General features: G+C 39.6%; 1 protein-coding gene across 5 annotated transcripts in view; it reads right to left on the bottom strand.

The window, feature by feature from the left end:
• Positions 1 to 1,887: 1,887 nt before the first annotated feature.
• hp1bp3 (heterochromatin protein 1, binding protein 3) overlaps positions 1,888 to 22,314 on the bottom strand; it is a 29,198-nt gene continuing 8,771 nt past the window's right edge. For 2 of the 5 annotated variants that reach the window (XM_072245307.1, XM_072245308.1), the window contains exons 5-12: positions 21,192 to 21,335; positions 19,915 to 19,998; positions 15,004 to 15,158; positions 14,146 to 14,236; positions 12,004 to 12,163; positions 4,917 to 5,028; positions 3,304 to 3,429; positions 1,888 to 2,918 (exon numbers count right to left, since the gene is read on the bottom strand). In XM_072245307.1, coding sequence (XP_072101408.1) covers positions 2,642 to 2,918; positions 3,304 to 3,429; positions 4,917 to 5,028; positions 12,004 to 12,163; positions 14,146 to 14,236; positions 15,004 to 15,158; positions 19,915 to 19,998; positions 21,192 to 21,335 — 1,149 coding nt within the window. In that variant the 3' untranslated portion in view covers positions 1,888 to 2,641. Of the gene's footprint in view, positions 2,919 to 3,303; positions 3,430 to 4,099; positions 4,309 to 4,916; positions 5,029 to 9,223; positions 9,350 to 9,391; positions 9,450 to 11,320; positions 11,466 to 12,003; positions 12,164 to 14,145; positions 14,237 to 15,003; positions 15,159 to 19,914; positions 19,999 to 21,191; positions 21,336 to 22,314 lie in introns of those variants that run through there. The other 3 variants (XR_011883368.1, XM_072245310.1, XM_072245309.1) reach the window with 3 other exon arrangements.

Here is a 22,314-nt window from a genome sequence, read left to right as displayed (position 1 = left end):
GGCTTTTGTTGCCAGATTGAAGTGGTGATGCTCAGGGGACCACTTCCATTAATCAGATCAAAAAGTCTTAAATTTTACAGGTTTTCACAGAACTGTGTTTGAAAGAGTGTTTACAAATGTGTTCTCTATCATTTGTTTTAGCAAGCAAAACCCTTGTAAAAGAACAAATTAAATTATTGCTGGAGCAAAGATTTTAGTGAATGTTCACTAATGATAGCCCAGGAAATTAGAGACCTGTGAGTCTTACTTCAGTGGTTGGTAAGTTGATGGAAAAGATCCTGAGAGGCAGGGTATGATTAGGAATAGTCAGCATGGCTTTGTCAAAGGCTTACAAGCCTGATTGAATTTTTTCAGGATGTGACTAAACACATCGATGAAGCTAGAGCAGTAAATGTAGTGTATATGGATTTCAGCAAGGCATTTGATAAGGTACCCCTTATCAAGGCTTATTAAGTCATAAGGCATGGGATCCAAGGGAACATTCCTTTGTGGATCCAAAACTGGCTTGCACACAGAAGGCAAAGAGTGGTTGTAGACAGGTCATATTCTGCATGGAGGCCAGTGACCAGTGGTGTGCCTCAGGGATCTGTTCTGGGACCCCTTTTTTTTGTGATTTTTATAAATGACCTGGATGAGGAAGTGGAGGGATGGGTTAGTAAATTTGCTGATGACACAAAGATTGGGTGTGTTGTGCATAGTGTGGAGGCCTGGAGGTTACAGCAGGACATCGATGGGATGCAAAACTGGGCTGAGAAGTGGCAGATGGAGTTCAACCCAGATAGGTGTGAGGTGGTTCATTTTGGTAGGTCAGATATAATGGCAGAATATAGTATTAATAGTAAGACTCTTGGCAGTGTGGAAGATCAGAAGGATCTTGGGGTCCGAGTCCATAGGACACTCAAAGCTGCTGCGCAGGTTAACTGTGCGGTTAAGGCATACGGTGTATTGGCCTTCATCAACTGTGGGATTGAGTTCAAGAAGCCAGAGGTAGTGTTACAACTATATAGGACCCCTTCAGACCCCACTTGGAGTACTGTGCTCAGTTCTGGTCACCTCACTACAAGAAGGATGTGGAAACCATAGAAAGGGTGCAGAGGAGACTTACAAGGATGTTGCCTGGATTGGGAAGCATGCCTTATGAAAATAGATTGAGAGAACTTGGCCTTTTTTCCTTGGAGCAACAGAGGATGAGAGGTGACCTGATAGAGGTGTTTAAGATGATGAGAGGCATTGATCGTGTGGATAGTCAGAGGCTTTTAGCCAGGGTTGAAATGGCTAACATGAGAGGACACAGTTTAAGGTACTTGGAAGTAGGTACAGAGGAAATGTCAGGGGCAATTTTTTTTTAACACGCAGAGCAGTGAGTGTGTGGAATGGGCTGCCAGCGACGGTGGTGAAGGCAGATAACATGTTCAGCACAGCATTGTGGGCCGAAGGGCCTGTATCATGCTGTAGGTTTTCTATGTTCTAATGGAGATGGGCATCAGATGGCAAAACATGGAAGATGCAAGAAATCCAATTTTCACACAGAAATCAGAAAAAAAACTTAGCAAAGACACTGTTGAATACAACCAACCCGAATCTCTGCTTCTGTTCAGATGTTGCCCCATTTATTGAGTGCTCTAATACCTACTGTTTTAACATCTTTTGAAAATATTATAAACCAAAACTCACTTGTTTGGTTTGAGAGGGTAGCTTGAGGGTAAGTGTTACCTGCTGTTTAATGAGGGTAATATTAGACATAATGGACGGAAAATCTGTTCCAATAGTTCTTCCTTCTTTGTCATGTTTATTTTACATTGAATGTCAGAAGTGATGGAGAACCAAAAGGAACAATTCTGAAACAATTCATGTGAATTTGTAGACAAAAGATTGTTGACAACAATATACAATGTACAGTATTTTTACTAAGTGAGACAAGATTACAGAAAAAATGCTTAACAAAATGGTGCTGCATGCAAGTACTGTACTTACAAATCTGACACTAATGCAATTATCAAAAGAGTAGCAACATTCAGTAAATACACATACTGTGTACAGGCCAATTTCTTAAGACTAATCTCCAATACAAATCATACAAGGATTTTGAACAATGAACTTGTAATACCCGACTTCAAAAGGGCAAAAACACACCAAAATGCTTCCATTTTCACTCTGTAGTTACCTCATTAAGTTTTCATGTCTCAGCAGTAATGTCAAAACTCAATATACTATGGCACAGATAAACTTTTGTATTAGCTTAGGAGGATTCTCCCCTTGCCTCCCCAAAGTATTTATCAACTGTACATACCAGTTACCTTATTTAGAAGAAAATTCCAATGAATTAACTTTCCATTACCATAATTTCCATTTAATTCAACAGGCATTTTGGTTTGCTCCCCACTTAAAAGGTAAAAATTGAGTGTGTTGCCTATAATTTTGTTAAAAGGTCACACACTTAAATATAAACCCATTAAACTAAAAAACATTCTTGAAACAAGTTGATGTCCAACAGCTTATCTAAAATAGCATTCTACTGAATTATCTAAAAATAAGTATCTACTTTTTTTTTCTAGGTTAGCTGCAGAAAAGTATCGTGTCACGTGGCGCATTTCAAATGAGAAAACATGCACCACTGAGTAAGAGCATTCCAGCCTTGCTGTTACTTTCTCTGCCTCTGTGAATACCTTGTGGTGGCCTTGTCAGGTCCTTTCACCTTCTTTGGGGTTGCAGCAGACTTTTTAGGAGACCCACGCCGAGGCTTTTGAGGTGCTGCTGGCTTTTTAGCCAATTTTGAAGAAGACGGCCTTGATTTTTTAGCTGTTTTTTTTGCAGGTACTTTCTTTGACAGCATGCTCTTCTTAGCAGTAACTTCTTTCTTCGGTTTGGCAGCTTTTCGCTTCTGCAACTTGGCCTTGGCTTGTGGAATTGGCTTCTGTCTATTTTGGGTTACAAATATGATAGCATTAATATTGGTAGTTCAGCAAAATGGCTCGACTGACTGCTCATGGTTACAGTACAACTCTGTTTTTGGCATCCATCAGGGAAAGGAAGTATCAAATGGTTAAATCAAAGGACATTGGTTTAAAATCAAATGCACTATTTTGTTGCTCTTTCCAGGTATTAAACCAATGAGTAACAGTAGCATTCTATTTTTGTTTCAGATTTCCAGTTTTTCTTCATACCCAAGGGCTTTGTAATTTTTCAATGCTGATGCTCTTCATACTTATAAAATTACTAAATGACTGGGCAATCTTGTCAATATATTAAAAATGCAGCCACAAACATTCTCAAAATTAAAATAATTTAATGGCAAATACATACCTTTTTTTAGGAGGTTCATCTTCATCAGATTCTTCTTCTGACTCTGATACCTCATCCTCATCTTCCTCTTCTACCTCAGATTCATCCTCATTCTGATGCTGCTTTTCAGGAAAAAGGACACTAGGACTAAAGAAAAAGAAAAATATTTAGTTACAGTTAAGGAATATTACTCAACAGCAGGAAAGCTTAGTCCCTACATTGTCATCTAAATGGAAACAGCCTGCAGTAGCATAGGCAATCCTATTACAATTTAGACAGCAAACTACTGGAAATAAAGATGATAGAGAAAATTAGACAGCAGAGCAGAAAGAATTCAAGAAAGAGACAGAAAAAGACAAATATGAAAATTTGAAGCCTCATTGTATCTCTCAGCACTTAAAAGTCAGTAAAATTGTAGTCAATTGTAATGTAAAAAAATAATCTAAGGGTTCAAGGCCTTTAGGCTGCGTTTAGATTGTCCCTTCATGAAAACGCCAAGCTGTCCCGTCTAGATTTGAAATACAATGATCAACTTCCAGAGTAACAGAATATATTTCAAAACAAAAAGCTCCAGTTAACACATTAGAAATATGGAATGAAGGAAATGTTACAGTGCTCAATAGAAAGAAACACACTGCCTAACACAGATATCAAATTCATATTATCCAACTTCCATAAGTATACCAAATTAAAACAAAAGCCAGTGGTGTCAAAGAGATGAGAATGAAAAACCAGCATTGAAATACTAGTTCAAAATTGTTCGACTAAAACAATGCTGTTTGCTCAAAGCATGCTAATTATCTTAAACCTCAATTACCTTGCAAATATTCAATCCCCTCTGTTGGCCAGATAGTAGTTATGAAACAGACTGAACAATCTAATCTCCTCTGATGAATCCTGCTACTCGAGATATCACCACAAGGACTCAGAATTAACTTGCCGATCCATCAGCAGCTTCATGAAAATCAGCTGTTGCAGGGATGACACCAGGCAGAAATGGTCCAGGCCTGGGTTCTACAGATGCAACTAAGAATGAAACAGCACAGATGTCTGCTGTTGGTCACCAAGTTAACTCACACTCTGGGAGCATCAAGAGAATGGTCAGTTGGTCAAAATCTAAGCTAGGGAAATGTAAAATTAAAAATTACTTGCCACTTAAAAGTTACTGTTGCAAATTCACTAAAAGAAAATGGAAGTATAAATCTTAAAACTAATTTGCCAAAGGGCAATTACTGACCAAGATGGTGACTTTGGGCTTCTGAGGACCAGAACTACCAAATCAAATCCCACCATTCACACAACCAAAATGTAAACAATGCAAAACATCTTACTTTCAGCAAAATATTCAAGCCTTTGAATTTTCTTTAGATTTCAACAATCAAGCCTTATGCTGAACATTTAAAAAATTAGTATTGGACAAACCAAAATAACAAACTTCATACAGAAGTAAGTCCTGATGCTGACCCATTCACTGTACCACTTTTAATGGCTGTAGCTACCTGCAAGCAGATGATCAACAAATGAATATTTGGTGTTTCTAAATATGGAAACAAGCAAACCCTCTGACCAAAACTATATGCCAATCTGTTACTGGAATTTTACAATTTTCTGTTATTAATTAAAATCATTCTTGCCTGGGGTAAAATGGAAAACAGAGCTGGAAGGAGCCACTGAATCCTTTGCCAGAAATCTGTTCAATCCATCCATTTTTTTCACATTTCTGCAGTGTTCTCTTCAACATATGCACTGGAAAAAAATAAGCACAAGACAATTAAAATACTAACACTGAAAAATGCAGTCATTTTGGTTACAGTGGTATAATGGGTAAAAGGAGAGGCTCAAATCCATTCTTCCATGCAGAATTAACTTTACTCTCTTTGGAAGAGAGAATAACTATTAGTACTTTTTTAAAAATGCCACTCCAATTTTCAATTATAAATGTTTAAATTTATCTTCTGCATGCCAAGTATTATATCTTGTTGCAACATTGATGTAAAATTTTCCCAAAGCAGGTTCAATCTTTTGTGATTATATGCTTCTCCTATAATAATCAATATATTATTTGCTTTTGTAGAAAAAAATGAAAGCCATTTTAATCATCTCTATTTATTTCTGCTCTCAAGTACACAGGTTAAATACTGATTGGTACCACTGCTAACATTCATTTCATGAAACCTGGTGAGATATCTGGGTAATTGTAACACTCCTTCCATAATTGTGATATTCCATTCCTAGGCAAGGTATAATGAATATTAATGTAGACAATTTCTCCCCGAAGTGCGCTGAAGCATGAGAAATGATTTTATTCCTTGGTCTTATCCAAAAGCCTAAGAGGGAGAACATGATCCGCGTCTTCTACATTATTAAGGGAATTATTAACATAAGTTAATTTGATAACATAGGAGCTGGCACATTGAGACTTACTTGGAAAGGGTTAGTTGTGCAGTTTCAATTAGTTGGTGTGCATTCAACTAGGAAGATCAACTCTTTGTTAGAGTAGCAATAGTCACCTTGGAAAATAAGATTAGGACAAGAAGGTACTTATATTTTTAAGTACAGGTCGACCTTCACTAATCCGGCACCATTGGGAGCTGAGAAGTGCCGGATTAGTGAAAATGCTGAATTACAGAAGGATCATGTTTAGCATAAATCAGTGCAGGATTATTGAAGGAACCAGATTACAGGTAGTCCGATTATTGAAGGTCGACCTGTATTAAGTAAACACCGCTGTCTTTCCAAATCTAGACATTATCATTAATGAATAAAGGAAGAATCTCTGATTTGTTGAGATGTGCAGAACTGGCTTTTGATCTCTTTACAACTCAACCAGAAAGATGTTGTATGGATGGGAGCAAACTGTCAAACAACAAATTTTTAAAATCTGATTTCAATTTAGATTTCTTTACATCTAGAGGAGTATGGGGTGTCAAATGGTTGTTGTGATGTGTCTAGTGTGGTAGTGTAGTGAGTGGTGCTAGTCACTCTCGTTTTCAGCTTCCACCACTGGCTAGCAGTCTCGCAAAAAGCAGAGCTGAATGTGCAAGTCTCTCCCAGCCTGTAAATCAGGGGTCCCCAACCTTTTTTGCACCGCGGACCGGTTTAATATTGACGATATTCTTGCGGACCGGCTGACCCGGGGGTGGGGGGTGGGGGGGTGGGGTGTGTTAATCACAACCGCAACATAGGTGAAACTATAGTCACTTATAAGTGGCTAATAAAGTCAATTAAAAGTCACTTATAACTCAATAGCATCATAACATTTTAAGTTACGTTTGGATATTAAACACAGCGCATATTTTCCTCGTATGAACATATAAAATCATTGCAACACACCAATATCGCTGAATCATTGGGAGCCCTGGGCTTGTTTTCCTGCAACAAGGCGGTCCCATCGAGGGGTGACGGGAGACAGTGATACTCGAAGGGGGTTCCTTATGTCCAGTCTATTCCGCAATTTAGTTTTCGTTATATTCATTGCAGAAAATCCTGCTTTGCAAAGGTATGATGTTGGAAATGGAAGCAACATTTTCAGTGCTTTCGTGGCTATCTCAGGATATTCAGCCTTGACTTTGATCCAGAATGCCAGCAGAGATGTTATGTCAAACATACTTTTCAGCCCGTCATTTGCAAGCTCCAGGAATTGATCTTCTTCCCATGCTGACATGGATGATTCACCGGGAACATTCACAAATGGGTCATGGACCCACTCCTTTGCACGTCTTGGGTCATTTGCGGTTGGGAAGTAACGCTCAAATTCTGTCAACAGCAAAGATAGGTGATCGCGCACCAGCTGTGAGAAAGACGGTGCAGCCTCAGTTTCTCCCAAAATCCCAGTTAATGTTGGGAACAAGTCAAATATGCCCCTGTCCACTCGTCATCCCCACAGTTCCAGTTTGGCTTTGAAAGCATTTTATCTGCCAACTTGAAGACAGTTGTCATTCTCCCCTGAAGTGACAAACTGATTTCATTGAGCAGGTTGAAGATGTCACACAGATAGCCACTAAGTACGACGCTCTCAGAACAGCAGCATTTGTGGAGGTGGTTGCTCTCAGTACTTGCTTCTGTCCCGCTTGCTCACGTTCTTTGCCTCTCAAAAAACTCAACAGGTTTGTCTTTAAGTGCAGGGTGCTTGGACTCAAGGTTCCGAAGCAGTTTTGAGGGCTTCATTGCCTTATTAGACAGTTTGTCTCCACATATTACACACAGGGAGCTTGGAGCGTGCGAGTCACCAGTCGCAATAAAGCCATATTTTATGTACGACTTGTAGTATTTTCTGTTGAAGGAAGCTTTCTTTTTCTTTTTTTTTTTGCAGTCTCTGCCTCAGCTGTCTCTGCATTATCATCATCGTGAGGCCTTTTATGTCCCCTACCACATCTTCCAAAGAAACTCTCAAGCGACATTTGTTTCTGACTCATACCAACTGATGACCTCGCGTACGTTCAAGTTCAACAGTGGACGTGACAGGGAATGAGGAAAGGTGCAGCTGACTCGTATCGCTTCATACCGCCAAATAATATCATTTCCTTGTGACCCAGTGGTTGGGGACCACTGCTGTACATAGCCTCTCCAACAGCAAGCCTCCCATGGTGCCTCCTCACTGGCAACACACAGAAACTGAACTTCTTTCAGACTCGGGCTGAACTAGAGGATGGGGAGAAGATCTGGCCCCTACACATGTAGCACGCAGGCTGGACTCGTCCTGGTGCTTGTGAACAAAATCCTTAGCTATGGGTAAATAATCCCACTGCCTTGTGGACAGCTTCAGGAGAGACGAAGTCTACGGGAGTAAACCCAGACAGAAAATCCAGAGTGGAGCCCCTAAGGCAGCTGAATGTCACTGAACATCTAGTTGGCAGCTCCTGCAGCCAAGCTGGTGCCAAATATATTGCTTCACTTTCCTTTGGACTATGCCAGTGAGGCAGAGAGGGGGATCTTGACGACTGGGCATCCCAGGATCTCTGTACCTTCTGCCCAGGCTTATGCCCTGGAGAGGTCACTCCTTCATCACAGGAGTATGAATGACTGCATGTTTGTGACTTGCACTGGCAGAGATGACTAATCTTGATATTTATGGCTAGGATCTAATGCAATAAACAACATCTATAATAATTCATCTTAGGATGAGACTCTGCATTCTAGAAAACCCAAGATGTCCTGAATTTTCAGAGAATGGGGTTTCTCTATGCTGCCCTCACCTGCATCTCCTTCATTTCCCATACATCTGCCTCATTCCATCCTTCACTGCCATAATAGTAATAGGGTTCCCCTTATGCATACCTAACACCCTACGAGCTTTCATATCTACATCATCTTCCGGAACCAACACGATCTACAACGGGGTCCTACTGCTCAGCTCATCTTTCCCTCCCCCAACCTATATAGTCTCTACATGACTCTCTTGTCCTCTCATCTCTCTCCACTGATCTTCCTCCTGGCACTTATCCCTGTAAATAGGACAAGTGCTACACTTCACCTGCAAATCTGTCAGAGATTTCTCGGTGGCCACCCACCTCAATTTGATTTCCCATTCCAATGTCAGTCCTCGGCATCCTCTACTGCTACGATGAGGCCACACTCAAGTTGGAGGAACAACACATCACATTTCATCTGGGTAGCCTCCAACAATGGCATTAACACTAATTTCTCTTAACTTTCTGTAAATGCTCTGCCCTCTCTTCTTCTCACATTTTCCAAACACCATTCTGGTTACCCTCACACCCCTTCTCTTCTCTCCATCTACCTATCACCCCCCCTTTGATGCCCCTCCTCCTTCCCTTTCTTTCATAGTTCACTGCCCTTTCCCATTAGATTCCTTCTTCAGCCTTTTATCCCATTCACCTATGACCTCCCAGCTTCTTATTTCATCACTATTCCCCCACCCAACTCCCCCCTCATCTGGTTTCACCTATCACTTGGCAGCTTGTATTCCTTGCTCTCCCACCTTCTAAATCTGGATTCTTCCTCTTCCTTTCCAGTCCTGATGAAGGGTTTCAGCCCAAAACATAGACGGTTAATTCCTCTCCTGGTATTGTCTGATTTGTTGAGTTTTTCCAACACACCGGTGCTACTGTAATAAAGATCTATTAGTAATGATACAAGTTTCTTTCACCTTTAAGATTAGATGTCCAAGTTCTTCCATCTTTCAACACCTGAAGATAATGGATTTCCTAGAAAACAGTGCCATTTTCACTCAGATCTTTTCAGCATTTTTGCAGGTGGGTTTTGTCCTTAAACTTCTCCAGTATATCAAACTTGGCCTGCAAATGACCCTATCCTAACACAGGAAATAAATTGCCCTGTTCCTCACCACCTAACCCAAAGAGAATACACTCTAGATAATTCTACTTAAAATACGCCAGTCAATAAGGGTCGTTGGCTTGCTGCTGACTGGAAGATGTTGCCCAATTTTTCTCAGTCTTGTACTCCTTTCTTTAACATATCAACTTTTTTTTTGCCCTGGAATGATTTTTCTTTTAAGTAGTTTAAAATAAAAGCACCTTGGAAGTAAGGTTTCCCATGAACCTAATTCCTTCATTCCCTGTCTTGGTACTGATACCACAGAAACATAGAAAACCTAAAGCACAATACAGGCCCTTCAGCCCACAGTGCTGTGCCAAACACGTACTTTAGAAATTACCTCAGGTTACCCATAGCCCTCTATTTTTCTAAGCTCCATGTACCTATCCAGGAGTCTCTTAAAAGACCCTATTGTATCCACCTTCACTACCGTTGCTGGCAGCCCATTCCACGTTCTCACCACTCTGCGTAAAAAACTTACCCCTGACATCTCCTCTGTACCTACTTCCAAGCACCATAAAACTGTGTCCTCTTGTGTTAGCCATTTCAGACCTGGGAAAAAGCCTCTGATTATCCACACGATCAAAGCCTCTCATCTTATACACCTGTATTAGGTCACCTCTCATCCTCTGTCGCTCCAAGGAGAAAAGGCCAAGTTCTCTGAACCTATTCTCATATGTTGTGCTCGCCAATCCAGGCAACATCCTTGTAAATCTCCTCTGCTCACTTTCTATAGTTTCCAAATCCTTCCTGTAGTGAGGTGACCAGAACTGAGAAGCATACTCCAAGTGGGGTGTGACCTGGTCCTATATAGCTGTAACATTACCTCTCGGCTCTTGAACTCAATCCCACAGTTGATGAAGGCCAATACACCATAGGCTTCTTAACCACACAGTCAACCTGCGCAGCAGCTTTGAACGTCCTATGGACTCGGACCCCAAGATGCCTCTGATCCTCTACACTGCCAAGAGTCTTACCACTAATACTATATTTGACCTACCAAAATGAACCACCTCACACTTATCTGGGTTGAACTCCATCTGCCGCTTCTCAGCCCAGTTTTGCATCCTATCGATGACCCACTGTAACCCCTGACAGCCCTCCACACTATCCACAACACCCACAACCTTTGTGACATCAGCAAATTTATTAACCCATCCCTCCACTTACTCATCCAGGTCATTTATAAAACTTACGAAAGGAAGGAATCACAGAACAGATCCCTGAGGCACACCATTGGTCACCAACCTCCATGCAGAATATGAGCCGTTTAAAACCATTCTTTGCCTTCTGTGTGCAAGCCAGTTCTGAATCCACAAAGCAAGGTCCCCTTGGATCCCATGCTTCCTTACTTTCTCAATAAGTCTTGGGGTACCTTATCAAATGCCTTGCTGAAATCCATATACACATCTACTGCTCTACCTTCATCAATGTGTTTAGTCACATCCTCAAAAAATTCAATCAGGCTCATAAGGCACGACCTGCTTTTGACAAAGCCATGCTGACTATTAATCATATTATGCCTCTCCAAATGTTCATAAATCCTGCCTCTCAGGATCTTCTCCATCAACTTATCAATCACTGAACTAAGAACCACTGGTCTACAATTTCCTGAGCTATCTCTACTCCCTTTCTTGAATAAGGGAACAACATCTGAAACCCTCCAATCCTCTGGAACCTCTCCCAACCCCATGGATGATGCAAGGATCATTGTCAGAGGCTCAGCAATCTCCTCCCTCACTTCCCACAGTAGCCTGGGGTATATCTCGTCCAATCCCGGTGAGTTATACAACTTGACGGTTTCCAAATGCTCCAGCACATCCTCTTTCTTAATGTCTCAAGCTTTTCAGTCTGCTGTACATCCCTACGATCGTTAAGGTCCTTTTCTGTAGTGAATATTGAAGCAAAGTATTCATTAAGTACCTCCCTAATTTATAAAACACCCAGTGATGTTTGTTTACATTGAAGCAAACCAAGCAAACGTTGTCATATCCCTACTTTCAAACAGATTGACAAACTATATTCTTTAATAGTAGTACCAATCAATTCAGAGGATTGGGTTATGCACTCTGCATTATATAGATTCATACTGATGCCATACATAAAGCTTCAAGTAACCTTAAAAACACAGACACAGCATCTATCACCAAATGTTTAAGGTTCATTAAGTCTCACCTAAACTATGTTTATTCATTACTAGATAATATTTCAAACAACTGTCCACAGTCAATATACAATTTGTTGCAACATGCAAGTGTTAAGAATGCCAACTTGTCAAACTTCAGCAGCAACTTAAGTCAGCCATAACTACTTTCACAATTACACCAGATGTTTCCAGAAGGGCATCATAAAATTAGATCTCAAATAACTATTTTTAATGAAGTAATTGTGAACTAAAGATAGGAAAGATAATGTTCAACTTACTCTGGAAATTTGAATTTGTTGCAGGAACTTTCTCTGACACATATTTTTTAAGTGCTGTAGTTGAACAGGTTTTTGGTTCATTCATGGCAGTTATAGCACTTAGAATTGCGTCCTCGAATGGACCTCCAGTCAACAATGGCTTGTCTCCAGCCTTTTTAAGCTGCAACAGGAAGATGGAAGCAGTAAAACCTAACAAAAGATTCTAAACACTAATCAAGTTTCAATGTTATGTAACAAGTGGATCTAAGGTGCAGATCTTTGTGTTCATTAAGCAAATTGCACAACCCTGGCTAACACCAGGACAATGGGATGGTTCTGCCCAGCTTAACCAAGTTAAAGCCTCCATGTGAGAACTCATCCCCACCCAAATTCACTAACCAATTGTCCAACTGCAGTTATATAATCCAGTGGTTCTCAACCTTTTTCTGCTCGTGCCCAATTTGTGACTTTCATTTACTTCTGTGACCATAGTCTCCTAGTTGCTACTGTTATTTTTGGTCAACTGTACTAACTATTCTAATATACAGTCAATATTTATGTTTTAACATGTTTTTAGATAATATGTTAAATATAGTGTTACGGGTATATATGAAAACTAAATCTATTTCAAAGCTCCAAATAAGCTGCTTTATTTATATTTATAAAATATTCTTCCAAGCAGCAACAATAAAGTGCTTAACATTGTTATTTAAGAGTATTTATTGAGATCCTTGTGACGGATGCAAACTAGCCAGTTTTTGAATTATCTGTTTGCAACTTGGTTAAAGATAATCAAAGATCACCTCTCTTTACATCAAGATGATTACAAGCTTTTGATAGCAGGTGAAGAGCTCAACTAAAACCACACCGAACTAGAAGAGGTGGAAAATCCAATTGAAAACAACTTTGCTTTCTCCCAGAACTGTGGAAACTTATTTTGAATATATCTTATTATCCAGAAATTTTACTTGCTGCATTTGAATTTTGCTTGAACTGTTAGAACGTCATTCACTTTCACCCCAAATGGATCCATCACCCAATCTAGAATATGCATCTCCAGCAGGTTGCCGAACCAAAATTTATATCAATGTGCAGTTGTTTCAAATGATTAAGATATACAATCAGATCATCATCTTGCAATTCTATTTTAAGGAAATTGCATAAACTCGTGACGTCCAATATTGAGTTTCCCAAGGAAAGCAGTAGTAGTATCTTTGCATGATATGAGATTGCAATTTTTTTTTCAACTAACTGTTTGTTTAATAAATTCAGTTTTTCAAATATATCCAACAGGTAAAATGTCAGACTTAGCAGGGACAATGTGTTGTTATAACTTAGAAATGCTACAATACTATCCCAAAGTACAACAATTATCTTTTGATAACCTTCAAGCAGGAAGCTGGGATAATGATTGACCCCCCCACCCCCAAAACACACAACGCTGTTTTGCTGCCTCATTTGCATCACCTAGCATTATTTTCCCATCCATTTCATTTAGGGTTACAATTAAATCACAAGTGTCCATTTTCAGAAATGTGTATGTATGTATATATGTAATATATACATATATATATGTAATAATATGTATTTCTTGTTTCTGTTTTACTTGTGGCCCTTATGAAATCCAGCGGGGGGGGGGGGGGGTTATATTGCCCATATTGAGACCCACTGATTTAATAAAAAACAACTTATTTCAAAGTTTAGTTCATTCTTCTTCTGCTCTCTAATAATTAACACCAAACATCAGTATCCATTCAGGAAGTAGTAGTAGTGTGATCACTCCAGTCGAGTAATAAGTTCTCTTAAGGGATTGTCGATTGTTAGGTCCTCTGGTGGCTGTAGTTAGTGGTTGGATCTTTTGGCTGTTCAATAACAAGAGTCCTGCAACAACTACATGTCAGTTTCCTTTACTCTCAGGATCTTTGTGAAGGAATAAAAATTAAAATGATAAATGATATATACAATGAAATTTATGTTTCAAGGATATTCCAACAAATTAATAAAATCCCAAACTGGGTTGGGAGCAGAGGTTGACATAAAACCTTCATGATAATTTCCAAAAGGTGGTGAGACTGAAGTGCACTTCAATGTAGTAGAACACATGTACCTTAAACTGACAACCTTGCCCATCCATTTTTCACATCTAGCATCAGTGGTTCTTACCTGGAATGTGCCCGATGCTCCCTTGCCAGTGATCTGCTCCAGCTGACCCTTATCTACAGCTCTTTGCAAAGCCTGTTTGAGTAAATATGGCCTGCAAATCAATCACATGCAAAATAATTGTCAATGGTAGAAATGCAACAGGAAAAAAAATCAACATTACAACCCCACATCATGCATGCCTCAGAGAAATGAACAGCCTATTTCATGTACTGAGGATGGCAGAATTTTGTAGCAAGGCTAAGAAAGGTTCAGTAGCACCCTGATGCACTTTTCTTGACCATTAGTCATTTAATTTCTATTGTGTTCTTCCCAGTGAAAGGGAAGATGATCATGCTCACCAGTGAATGGGACAGATGGATGGAAAAGGTAAAAGAAAACAGAGCAATGCAGAGGGAAAAGAAATCACACAGAGGGGAAAACACTAGGCCACAAGAAAAAAGTTGCTAAGAAGTAACATTGCTGCTCTGAACTTCTTCCTTCCCTTTTGTATGCATGTAACTTTATGTTCTCTCTCTCTCCCACTATGACGAACGTTTGGTGACTGTGGTTAAATTAGAAAACTATTCCTCTTTTTTTGCCTCTACTGTCTATGATCCTAATTTGGAGGAAAACTCACTTGGCTAAAATTCAGTTTACTCAGCAGAAGTAGTCAGTTATCTAACCGATTAAGATTGAAAATACAATTTTACCTTGACAAATGACCTGAGCAATGGGTGCATCTGGTGACCAATCTTCAAAAATGAAAAACAGACCATGCTAAGAGAATCCATGGTCTTTCAAGCTCAATCTTAAAGTAGGAGTTTACACTTTAGTTGTAGCCTTGGGCAAATGCACGAATATAAATCTTTACTTTCCTACCTGCTCTCAGCATTCAGTTTGGGGTAATATTGAAGGAGATACTTCTTGATAAGACTGTATGATGCCTCTTTAGGTTCACATAGCTTTGTAAATGCCAGTGGTAGAGCATCCTCCAGTTTTATTGGCTGCTCCGTTGGTCCAGATGAAGCAGATTTCTATTAAAAAAGAATAGTATGCCTGATTAAAAACAACTTTTCTTAAATCCATTTAAATTGTCAGCACAGAGGTACAAAATGCAGGGTTTGAGGCAAGATCCAACTCCAACTCAGACTAATGGACTGAAAAGTGAAAAAAAGGTTATCAATATGGCAATTTTTTTGAATCAGTGGAAAATTGTGGAAAAGAAAGTGCAAAAAAAAGTGAAAGTTTAGAGGTCATTTCTGCTAATGCTTACAAGGTCTATTCACTAGTATGAAGCAGAGCCTGGTAACCTGATTATAGACAAGAACCAATTGTATGATAAAATATTTGATCCGAGTTGGATGCACCATGCTGACCTAACTCAGTACTTTATTCAGGGAAAGATGATTTGGTTGATTTACAATGTCCTATATAATCAATATTTGGTGCTTCACCCTTAGACGAGAATGTTTAAGATTCTCATGCTTGTGGTCAGATATGAAAAAAAAATAAGACCAATGCTCAGGCTGGGTCTGCACTGACCAAGTAGACTTCAATATGAAAGACCAGAGCTCAACTAAAATTCCCCAGTTCTTGTATGAGGGACTCTCCCGCATACAGAGACAAAATAATATACAGTTTACAACAAAAATTGACCCAAGAAGCCACTGTCAGTTAACAATCAACGCATCACAATAAAACTAAAATTGTTTCTTGCTGAACATGTTGTGATCTTCAGTCAGACGAAGTTCTGAAGTTCAGCAGAACTGGACTGAAGTTGTATCATTCTCAATTTTCTCTAAGTTAAGCTTCATTTCGTTCAACCTTACACATGTATACAGCTAAATGAAATGTTCCTCAGGGACCAAGGTGCAAAACACAGTACATATATCACATAAAATATCAACAGAAAAAAAAGCACTCTGTAGATGTACAAGTTGACATAAAGTGCATATACAAAATATAGTTAAATATACAAAGCTACATGTGCAAAAAAATGTTTGTGAACCCTTTGCAATTACCTGGTCTTCTGCATTAATTACTCATAAAATGTGGGCTGATCTTCATCTAAGTCACAATAATAGACCAGCACAATCTGCCAAAACTAATAACACACAATTGTACTGCTTCTCATCAATACTGAGCACACCATTTAAACAATCACAGCCTAGTTCAAAAAAGTATGTGAACCTCTGGGGTAATGCCTTCTACAAAAGCTATTTGGAGTCAGGTGTTCCAATCAATGAGATGAGATTGGAGGTGTGGGTTGTCAAAGTGCCCTTCACTATAAAACAAAGACATATAGTCAGGTTACTGACAGAGGCTGCTCTTCTCAAGAAAGATCTGTTTAGGTGCACCATGCCTCGATCAAAAACACCTTTCAGAGGACCTCAGAAGAATTGTAGAGATGCATTAAGCTAAAAAAGGCTACAAAAACATTTCTAAAGACCTGAGTGCTCATCTGTCCACTGTAAGAGAAACTGTCCACAAATGGAGAGAATTCAGTACAGTTGCTACTCTCCGTAGGAGTGGGTGTTCTGCAAAGACCACACCAAGAACACAACGTGCAATGCTGAAGGAGGTAAAAAGCAAAAGACCTGCAGAAATCTTTAGAAATTGTCCTATTCATGTGTCCACTATAAGAAAAACACTAAACAAGAATTGGTTTAATGGAAGGACAATACGGAGGAAACTAATGCTCTCCAAAAAAAAAAATGATGCATGTCCCAAAATTGCAGAAGACCACCTGAATGTCCCACAACACTTCTGGGACTGTGGACAGATGAAACAAAAGTTGAACTTTTTGGCAGAAGGCACACCGCTATGATTGGAGGAAAAAGGGCACTGCACACAAACACCAAAACCTCATTGCAATTGTGAAGAATGGTGGAAGGAGCATCATGATTTGGGGCTGCTTTACTGTTTCAGGGCCTGGATAGCTTGCAATCGTGGCAACAATGAATTGAAAACTGTATCAAGACATCTTACAGGAGCAGGCCATCACCTGAAGCTTAATAGAAGTTGGTTGGTGCAACAAGACAGTGATCCGAAACACAAGATGAAATCAACAGAATGGTGTAAAAAGAAGAAAATTCATGTATTGGAATGGCCAAGTCAGAGTTCAGACCTTAATCTAGTTGAGATCTGAAGAGGGCTGTTCATGCAAGGCATCCCAGAAATACTGATGAACTGAAACAGTTTTGTATGGAAGAATGGTCTAAAATTCTTCTTGTCATTGTGCAAGTCTGATCAGCTGCTACAGGGAACATCTGTTGAAGGTTATTGCTGCTAAAGGAGGTTCCACCAGTTACTAAATACAGGGTTCACATACGTTTTCCAGTGTGGACTGTAAATGATTAAACAATGTGTTCAATAAAGAAAAGTACAATTGTTTGTCTGTTATTAGTTTAGGCAGATTGTGTTTGTCTATTATTGTGACTTAAATAAAGATCAGACCACATTTTATGAGTAATTAATGCAGAAAACCAGGTAATTGCACAAAGGGTTCCCCAACCTTTTCTTGCCACTGTATGCTGTTATTCGCACTGTCATTAAGTAACGTGTACTAGGTGGTAGCAGGATGTTCAGAAGTCTCACAGCCTGGAGTAAGAAGCCGTTATCCAGCAGAGTCCTTGTTCTGCAGTAGCTTCCACCTACTAGTAAGGGGTCAAAGAGATTGTAGGATGGATAGGAAGGGTCCTTAACAATCCTGAGGGCTCTGTGTCCACAATCATCTCCTTAATCGTGTCCACGTCGAGACTCAGTTGGTGTGTTCGCACCAGTCCACAAGCCGCTCTACTTCCTCTCCGTAGTCCAAGGCATCATAGTTGCTGATGAGGCCAACCACTGTTGTGTCATCAGCGAACTTAATGATGAGGTTAGAGTTGGATCTAGCAGAACAGTTGTGCATCATCTGTGTGAACAGTAGTGGGTAGTATGCAAGTCTGAGGGGATCAGTGTTCACCGTGATAGAGATGCTGCTGCAACCACTGACTCAAGTCACTCTGTCAAAAAGTCCAATATCCAGCGAAGGCAGTTTACCCACCAGCTTCTGAGGGATGATTGTATTGAATGATTAAATATTTTCTTAAGCAATTTAGGACATTGAAGCAATAATAAACCCTAGCACCTAAATACTGTTAGGCAATGAACAAATCATTCCAAAATAAATTCCAAGTAGAAATATTCCACCTGTGACCCAAATACTTGCAATGTGTACATGTAAATGCATCTAGCAGCCCCAAAGAAAATGCTTCAGAAGTTTCCTACTGGCCTCATACATTTCCAGTATTAATGATGAGCAAGACAAGACATGCTGAAAGAACTCACTGGATCAGGCAGCATCTATGGAGGAAAATAAGAGTCAATCCTTCATCAAACATCAACTATCCAACTTCCTCAACAGATGCTACCTGACTCGCTGAGTCCCTCCAGCATCTGCTATTTGTCTCATAATAAATTACGAGCTCAAATGCCCTAATATTAAGTACCATGGGACCCACCAGATGGAACTATGGTAAAATTCTGATAATCCAGCACCCAATTGTTCAGCAACTGCCCCACTCATCAGTCCATGGTGTCAACTATGGATCCAGTCAGTAACAAAGCGCATCTTCTTAATCTTCTGCTGCTGCAGACCATCCAGTTCAAGATTTGATATGTTATGCTCTCTTGCACACAATTATTGTAATGCATGGTTATTTAACGCCTCCTTCCAGCCAGCTTGAACCAGTCTGGCCATTCTCCTCTGACCTCTCTCATTAAGAACAAGGCATTTTTGCCTACAGAACTGCCACTCACTGGATTTTTTTTTTGTTTCTCACTCCATTCTCTGTAATCTCTAGAGATTGCTGTGCATGAAAATCCCAGAAGATCCGGTCAGTAAGTGGGGTTCGGACCGTAAGGGAATACCACAGGTCAGTCCAACACATTCAAGGTGAAATTGTTATTTCCCACTTTATTCAAACTCATCAGATTCACTGGAAAATTTATTATCCAGATAAAAGAGACTGCAAACACTGGAATCCAGAGAAACTCAATGGGTCAAGCAGCAACTATAGGAGCAAAAGGATTGTCAATGTTTGGGGTTAAAATCTTGCATGATGGCTGAAAGTCGAGGGCAGTATAGAGGATAGGGTGAACATAGAGATGGGCTGTAAGGTGATAACAAAGGGCAAAAGATCTGATATGGTAAACAGTGGAACCAGATAAAGGAGGGATGGTAGGAAGATGTAACTGGTGGGGAGAGGAGTGGTTGAGAGAACCTGGGTGGAAATGTGGGTTGAAGCTTACCTGAAATTGGAAATTTCAATGTGTATGCCATTGGGTTGCAGACCAACAAGGCAGAATAAAGTACCATTCTCCTGGCTTGCATTTGGCCTCACCGGCACAGTAAAGGACATTGATGGGTCAATGTAGGAATGGGAGGGGTAAGTGAAATGATAAATGGCTGAGAGCTCACGCGAGCCATCTCCACTTAGCAACATTCAACCCCTGATTCTACATCCACTCTCCCCCTTAGCACTAGCTGCTCATCACCTCCCACCGTACCTAGTTCTACATATACTGGTCATCTCTGCTCTACTTTCTCAGCCCCTATGTTAAGTCTTAATCCAAAACATAGATTATTTAGAGTTATAGATCTGCCAAAGCACAACTATACCTCAAGCTACACACTGCCCTCCTGACATGAACAAACTCAAAACAAAATAGTAAATGCTGTTGGTAAAAGAACAAAAGACAAGAAAAAATATTAATATTCCATTTTTACACCAATAACCATGCAATTACCTTTTTGTCTTGTTTTGATTTATGCGATTGTTTCCCTGCATTTGACACAACCACAAAACTTCCAGAGGCACCTTTTCCTTTCACCTGAAGAACAGGATGCATTCAAGATCATTCTTGTATATAATGCACTGTAAATAGTGAACTAGCTTGGGAGGTCAATAGCAATATTATTATGCATTTACAAGAAGTTATTCATCTTGTTACCGGGAACATTTTTGCAGAGGTTAACAATTATACAAAACAATCCATCACACTCTCACTTTTTTTGAAGTGGACTAAAATTTCAATGGAATTTAGACACTACTGAACTCAAAATGAGACACCAATAGTGACAGAATGCACTCAATGGCCACTTTATTAGATACCTCCTATACCTAACAAAGTAGCCATGAGTGGTCTTCTGCTGCTGTAGCGTATCCACTTCAAGGTTTGATGTGCTGTGCATTCAGAGATTCTCTTCTGCACACCACTGTTGTAACATGTGTTTGGTCATTCTCTTCCAACCTCTCAGAAGTTGCTGCCACATGATTGGCTGATTAGATATTTGCATTAACAAGGTGTACAGGTGTACCTAATAAAGTAGCCAGAGCGTAGAACTTGTTCAATGTGAATTATTTTCCAGTAGTCCCAAGTAAGCCAGAGTATATTTAGACAAATAGCAGAGTAAAGATATCAACCTCCAAATATAACCACGTCTCCCTTGCAATGTGTTTTCACCAAATCATCCTTCAGACTCCTACCCAAAACCATTGCTCTGTCATCCTTGCATGGCAACCATGTTATTACAATGTGCTGTTCTGATGTGTACTGATTCACAAGGCATTTCAGATTTCCTTGGGCCTAGCCTTGGTAAGTTTGAACCAGTCAAATAGGGAATACAAAAGACACACCTTAGCTCCAATAGCAGTATCATTTCCCATAGTCCTTCCTTTTTATTTTGCAAACATGCCCAATCTACTGAATGTTCCTCAAATTGTAATCCCTCCATTCAGCAAAATACATTTGTATTGTAGCAATTAAAACCTTACACTATGTTCTAGGTACAGATGAACCATTATTTATGAAATGTAAACATGCTCCCACTATCCTAGCAATGGAGAGGACCAATTTACAAGTAAGATAAGCAAGGCGGAAAAAAACAATACCATCCTTCCAGTGCAGAAACTTCCCTATACAGAATGCAATCCATACCAACTTATCTTGCAACCTCTGGATTTCACTTAATTTTCAAAAAACAAATACAGGAAGGCAGCTCCATAAAAAAATCTAATAGTTACCTGTTTAATAGCACCGCGTTGAAGCTCCCGTTTTAAGGCTTGCTTTAGTATATATCCCCTGCGTTCGAGTTCCAGTGATGGATACTTGTTCATGATATATTTTCTTATGGCGACAACGGAAGCACCAGACTTCTGGAAACAAGCCTGAAAAGTGTCTGAATATTTTTAAATTGTCCCATTTTCAGCGTGCATTTCAAGTTTGAAACGACTCTCATTACAATGGTCATCCTACAAAGAGGATATTTTGTTTTAACCAAATTAATTTGAACAGCAAAGAACAATAAGTCATACAATATGTGAATACAACTTGAGATCTCTTAAGAACATTTCATGATACTTGGAGCATCAATCCTGAGTTCAAGTTGAAAAGCAATCTATAATACATTGCTGAAATTTCAAAGCTTGATTTCAGATCAGTGCAAAGTTGACAGACTTCAAATAGTGTGCCTACGTAGCTGATACAAATGGCAACACCCAAGTCTAGTGTGAAATAAGACTGTTCACAACCTAACAATCCAGCCAACACTGAACTTTGCTTTAAAAAAAAGGCTTCCTATTTCTACCGCCATGTTATCCAGGTAATCAATTTGCAGCTGAATACATCCAGCTCCTTTCAATAACTTAAGACTCAACCAATTCCAATACATATCTACAGTTGAGCTCATCCTCTCTACCAACTCAGGAGAGTGTCGTTTCTCAAATAAATGTAAACAGACACCTCGTTCTCTCAGATAGATATAAAAAAAGCATAGTATTATTCTGAATGGCAGAAGCAGCGTTACTTCCAAAATCCTGGTCAATAATTGTCCCTCAATGAAAAATAGTTATTTTAAAATCACTTTCACATTACTGCTTGTGAATTTTGAGCACAAAGTATCTGCCACATGACTACAAACTACTTCATATCAACAATGTATTCAGCTACCATTAAATCCTTTCTACCTCCACATTAGATCTAATGCTTAATTCTTCACAGTTGAATTCTCAACCTGCCAGTTTGAACCACAGTACAGTCGGCTCTCCTTATCCGCGAGTTCTGCATGCGCGAATTCAACCAACCTCGAATCGTAAAAAGCCTTAGGTGCTCTTCCAGCACTTGTTGTTCGAGCATGTACAGACTTCT

Source organism: Mobula birostris, chromosome 27, assembly GCF_030028105.1.
Source record: "Mobula birostris isolate sMobBir1 chromosome 27, sMobBir1.hap1, whole genome shotgun sequence".
Classification (NCBI taxonomy): Eukaryota; Metazoa; Chordata; class Chondrichthyes; order Myliobatiformes; family Myliobatidae; genus Mobula; species Mobula birostris.
The sequence above is the reverse complement of the archived record's forward strand: the minus strand, read 5'-3'. Positions and strand labels throughout refer to the sequence as shown.